This window comes from Miscanthus floridulus, chromosome 9, assembly GCF_019320115.1.
Source record: "Miscanthus floridulus cultivar M001 chromosome 9, ASM1932011v1, whole genome shotgun sequence".
In the NCBI taxonomy this organism is placed as follows: domain Eukaryota; kingdom Viridiplantae; phylum Streptophyta; class Magnoliopsida; order Poales; family Poaceae; genus Miscanthus; species Miscanthus floridulus.
Genome location: NC_089588.1, coordinates 19459786 through 19465418, shown reverse-complemented (window position 1 = coordinate 19465418; position 5633 = coordinate 19459786). Strand labels below are relative to the sequence as shown.

The following is a 5633-nucleotide window of genomic DNA, read 5'->3' as shown; positions in this document are numbered from 1 at the left end:
AATTCCAAACCTTTCTGAGCCCTATAAGATGATGCCCTTGGGAATGGTGCTCTATGTTGTTTCCCTAAGGTGCATCCCTCACAGACTTGCTCCACATGATCCACCACTGGTATTCCCTTCACCATGTCTTTTCTTCCCAACTACTCCAGTAAGCCTAATGCTAAGTGTAACTGACACAGCATGGCTGTGGCATTCAAGGTTTGGTACTCTGGGGAAGCAACACCATACACCATTCCCAAAGGTGTCCTCTTACAGAGCTAAGAAAGGCTTAGAATTATTTCATGCTGACTTGTGTGGACAAGTGAGACCACCAACAGTGGGTGGTAAATCTTTCTTTTTGCTAGTTGTTGATGACTTCAGTAGGTACATGTGGATTGAATTGTTGAGATCCAAAGATGAAGCATTGGTTTTTCTGAAAAAAATCAAACAAAGAGCTGAGGTTGATCATGAAGGCAAATTGAAAGCACTTAGGACAGAGCGTGGTGGTGAGTTTAACTCATTTTCCTTTACTATTTTCTGCAATGAACAAGGCATCAAGCACTACACAACCACTCCTTACTCTCCCCAACAGAATGGAGTGGTTGAGCATCGAAACCAATCGGTTGTGGAGATGGCAAGGTGCATGCTAAAGAGTAAAGGAGTGCCACCAAAATATTGGGGAGAGGCTAGTCTTTTGGGTTGGAAAGGCCCAAGGCCTTATATGTTGTAGCTCCGGTGGACATGGGACCTGTGGGAGCGCAGGCTCGTGGTAACGAGCCGGGCCGGCTGTAAGCCAGCTCCAAGATCGAGAACTCGGTGGTCACCACCGGTTCCAACATCTTTTGCGTCCGGCGCACGTGACTCCAGCATCGATACTATTCGAGACTGGACATCTGACCGACCCACCTACAGTGCTGATTAAGCGTCACAAGACTAGCAACAGCAGGCAGAGAGGCTCAGTTAAGTTCAGTTGCGCCTTCCTTGCGCAGATCCGGTTCCGATTTGCTTGCACGCACACCTCGCTGAGGGGAGAAGAAGCACGGCATTTGGAGATGTCAGAGGCAAAAGCAGCAGCATATCTCGTCTGAGATCCAGGTATTTGTACACTATCATATTCTACTTGTAACCAATTAAGATTGATTTATGACATCCAGTTTGTTTTATGACATCCAGTTTGCAGGCCAGCGCCTTCCACTCTTTCTGCTTACACCTAATTTCAGACTCTTCGCAGGTAGTACTGAAGACAGAGCCTACAAAGACGCCGTTGATTCTTCTGTACTTGGCGCTCTGGTTGGTATTTATGTTCATCTTTACCCGTGTTAACTCGTTCACCTCTCCTTTCCCTACTTGATGGATGCAAGGCGGGGCTAGTTTATGTTTCTTCATTCATTGCCTAGAAGAAAACCCCATCTGATCTCAGGCTCTCTAGTTTTGGAGCACTCGCTGGGCTCCTTGTGATGGCAGGGACAACAAGGCTTTAAAGGCCTGCCTGCAAATTAAGAAGCCCCACTTCAGCAGCATTCATCTATCAAGAGGCTAAAGTGCTGGCTACACTTGTTTGCGCAGGTCAGATATGGGAAAAAGATAATTGCACAAGAAAGTGCTAGCATTTGCTTCACGCAATGCCTGCTTATTTCTTTTTAATAAGATCTATAGGAAATCTGGGCGAAAGAAGGCGCTTACTGAAACATGGTTGGTATGGAAGCTGCTGCAGTCTCTGCAGCAGTATCTGCAATGTTGAAGCTTGTGGGCAACAAGTTAGCTCCACTGGTCTTCAAAGAGTACAGCTCTATAGTGGGTGTGAAAGAGGACCTCCGGGAACTACAAGATCTAGCTCAGGAGATCAACAGCCGATTGGAAGCAGCAGAAGACAGAGCTATAGGGGATGCTCCATTTCTCAAAAAGTTGAAAGAAGCTGTTTATGAGGTTGATGATGTTGTGGATGAGTTCCAACTGAAGGCTGAAAAATATGAAGCTGATGGTGATGGTGGTTTTGTGTCCAGATGCCTGCACACAAAACCAAAATCATTTATATTTCAATGCCAGGCTGCCAAAAAGATCAAGAAAATTAAGAAGATGTTTGATGTCTTTGTGAAGCAAAGAAGTATTTTTAATTCAGTGGTTGGCAATGATCCTGTTAGCCATATAGAAGACACAGCTATGAATATGCAAACACTGCCCTTCGTGGATGAGGCAGCAGTAATCGGAAGAGACCAAGAGATGAATGATATTCTATCTGAGCTGCTACAGGATGTTGACCAACAGAGAATCAAGATAGTTTCAATAGTTGGACTTGGTGGCTCTGGGAAAACTACCCTGGCCCAGCTGGTTTTCAGCGAAGTAAAAAATAAAAACCATAATCATTTCCCAGTTAAACTATGGGTTCATGTGTCAGAGGAGAAATTTCAACTTGAAAAAATTCTCAAGAAGCTATTTGATGCTATTTCAAACGAGAGGTCCGATGGCCTTTCCTTGAGGTATATGGCCAATAAAATCTCAGACGAGTTGACCAACAAAAGGTTCCTGCTTGTATTGGATGATGTTTGGACTCAAGAGCGTATTAAATGGGCAGAGTTCATGGTACATCTAAAGAATGGCTCACCGGGAAGCAGGATTCTACTCACTACTCGTAGTAGAAATGTTGCTGAAGCAGTGGAATCTACAACATTAATCGACTTGCCACTGTTATCTAAGGATTACAGCTGGCAAGTGTTTCAGCAAAGCTTCGGAAATGCTGTGAAAGATACTGTGAACAAGTGCGGTGGGGTGCCACTAGCAATTAAAGTTCTTGCAGGCATCCTCCGATACAAGAAACGAGTAGAACAATGGCATGCCATAAAAGACAACAATTTATTAGATGTCGATGATAAAGAATGTCAGGTATCTGCTTGCTTGTGGTTGAGCTATTTTAACTTGCCATCTCATCTAAAGCAGTGTTTCACGCTATGTTCAATGTTTCCTAAAGGTTTTTTTTTTAACGCAATGGCAGGAGCTCTGCCTTTCAATTAAGATAGAGGAAAGAAAGTTTATGTACAATCAAAGACTAGCGAGATTAAAGTTTCATCCCCATCTTCCCCCCATACACCTGTGAGCTAAACGTACTCAAGAGCTCTCTTCCTTTGGTGTATGTCTTCCTTTATCCTTGCTGCTACCTGCGTTCCCGTTTGAATCAAGTTGTCAAAGATTCTCCTATTTCTCTCCTTCCATATATTCCAGAATGTGTAGATAATTACCCCGTTTAGCCGCCTCCGCTCAGATCTTGGCACTTTCGCTGCCACTTCTTCCCACCATGACTTGATGTGGGTGGGGTTTACCTGGAGTTGCTGTTGCAGTTGAGTGAAGTTTTCCCATGCTAAGATTTGATCCCAAACCACCTTGGCAAAAGGGCAACAAAGGCATAAGTGGAGGCTTGTTTCTAAGGGCCCGTTGCACATGACACATTGGTGCTGGTGCGGCCATCCTCTCTTTTGTAGGTTACGGGCCGTTAGAATTTTATCTTGCACTAAGATCCAGGCGAAGACCTTGCATCTGTTCTCCACCTGCGCTCTCCAAATCAAATCCGTACGGAATGGGGGGAGCGAACCTCTGAATTGGATTTTGTATGCCGAGCGGGTGGAGAAAATCCCGTCATTTGTCCAACGCCAGGTGATGGTGTCCTGGACACCCTGCTGTAGGTGCACATCCTGCATTCGTATCCAGAGGGATACAAACTCCTCTATGTGGGTAGCCGAGGTGATTTTCCTCCCTAGTTTACGCATCCAATTGTTGTTCCGCATCTCTTTTTGCACCGTTTGGTTAGTCCTTGAGACTAGCCGAAACAAGTTCGGGGCTAGGTATTTAGGAGTTTGCCCATCGAGCCAACTGTGATGCCAAAACCTTGTCTTTGCACCATCTCCCAAAGATATATTGATTGAGGAGTTGAAGAGGATGCGGTCATCATCAGAGCACGGGAGCTCCGATCCGTTCCAAGTCTTGGAGTCGTCCACCCACTCTTGCCAAAGCCATCGCAACCGGAGAGCTCGTCCAAATCTCTCCAGGTCAAGGACGCCTAAACCCCCAAGGTCTTTTGGTCTGGTAACTGTCTGCCAGTTTACTAGGCAGTGTCCGCCATTTGCATTCTCCTCCCCTTTCCACAAAAATGATCTCCTGATTTTATCTATCTTCTTCTTAGCCCAAGCGGCGAGGGGAAACACTGTCAGGTGGTAGGTTGGCATAGAGGAGAGTACAGAGGTTACAAGAGTGAGACGTCCCGCTCTGTTTAACCATCTTCCTTTCCATTTGGGTAGCCTGTGGGCAATCCGGTCTATGAGAGGTTGGACATGAATCCTTTGCAGTGATCTAATATGGAGTTGCAGCCCCAAATATTTGCATGGGAAGCCCCCTCTAGTACCGGTGAAAGGCGACAGTACTTGGTCTAGGTCGACGTTTCCACAACCAATCGGATGCACTGAGCTCTTTTGAAGATTAATATGGAGTCCCGAGAATGTGCCAAACGCCTGCAGGATGGTTTTGACAGCTTCTACATCGTCTTTTGCGGGGCTGAGGAAAATGGCGGCATCATCTGCATACAATGAGGTTCTCCATTTAGCCGCCGTGATTGGTAACGGGGTGAGAATCCCTTGTTGAGTTGCTAGGTCTAGCAGACGTTGAAGCGGGTCCATAGCTAGGATGAATAGCATCGGCGAAAGCGGATCTCCCTGGCAGACGCCTCTGGCATGGCTAAAGGTGGCCCCCTGTCGCCCATTCAGCATGGGTGTCGAGGAGGACGTGCGTAGGATGATAGAGATCCATTCCCGCCAACGCTGTCCGAAACCCATAGCCTGCATCGCCTCAAGCAAGTACCCCCAGTGTACTGTGTCAAAGGCTTTGTGGATGTCTAGTTTCATGAACAAAGTCGGAATCTTCTGCTTGTGTAGTTTTTTGACCGCGCTCTGGACGTACAGAAAATTATCGTGGATGCTTCTCCTTTTTATAAATGCGCTCTGACAGTTTGAAACGAGGGAGTTGAGTCGGGGGGCAAGTCTGTCAGCTAACACTTTGGAGAAGATCTTTGCAATGCCATGGAGTAGGCTGATGGGTCTGAAGTCGCTAATTTTTGTTGCATCCGTTTTTTTGGGGAGAAGGATAATCGTAGCCGAATTTAGCCATTCGAAACCCTGGGCATTCAATGTGAATAAGCAGTTCATGGCTGCCATGACATCCTCTTTAATGATTTCCCAACATGCTTTGAAGAAGGCGCCCGTGAAGCCATCTGGTCCCGGCGCTTTATCGGAAGGCATGGCGTATACAATGTTTTTTATCTCATCCTGGGAGAAAGGCACCTCCAGGTCAGAAAGATCATGCTGGTTGTAACCTAGGGCTTGCCAGTTAATTGTGGAATCTCTCTGCGCCGCGGAGCCAATGTGGTTTCTAAAATAATTGTGTATGACCTTTTCTTTATCTTGGTGGGCCACCGCGATTCCCCCATCCGTGTGTAGACAGTGTATGTAGTTCTTTCTCCGTCGAGCATTGGCTCTACTGTGGAAAAGTTTTGTGTTAGCATCTCCACATTGGATGTAAGTTAGTCTCGATCTCTGTCTGATTCTTGATTTTTCAATAGCAGCGAGCCCCGTGCTACGGGATTTGAGTCGGCGGCATAGGTGAAGTTCCATGGC

General features: G+C 46.4%; 1 protein-coding gene across 1 annotated transcript; it reads left to right on the top strand.

The window, feature by feature from the left end:
• Positions 1–948: 948 nt before the first annotated feature.
• LOC136479384 (putative disease resistance protein RGA1) lies at positions 949–3070 on the top strand. Its single transcript, XM_066477267.1, has 5 exons — positions 949–1074; positions 1153–1269; positions 1417–1545; positions 1636–2859; positions 2969–3070. The coding sequence occupies exons 4-5, from the start codon at positions 1669–1671 to the stop codon at positions 3068–3070; spliced, it is 1293 nt and encodes a 430-aa protein (XP_066333364.1). The 5' UTR covers positions 949–1074; positions 1153–1269; positions 1417–1545; positions 1636–1668.
• The last annotated feature ends 2563 nt before the right edge of the window (positions 3071–5633 follow it).

What these genes read in the sequence shown, in the direction of transcription:
- LOC136479384 (XM_066477267.1), top strand. Translation starts at nt 1,669, where the DNA reads ATGGTTGGTATGGAAGCTGCTGCAGTCTCTGCAGCAGTATCTGCAATG. An exon ending in TCGATGATAAAGAATGTCAG is followed by an intron (nt 2,860 to 2,968) that starts GTATCTGCTTGC and finishes ACGCAATGGCAG; the next exon opens with GAGCTCTGCCTTTCAATTAA.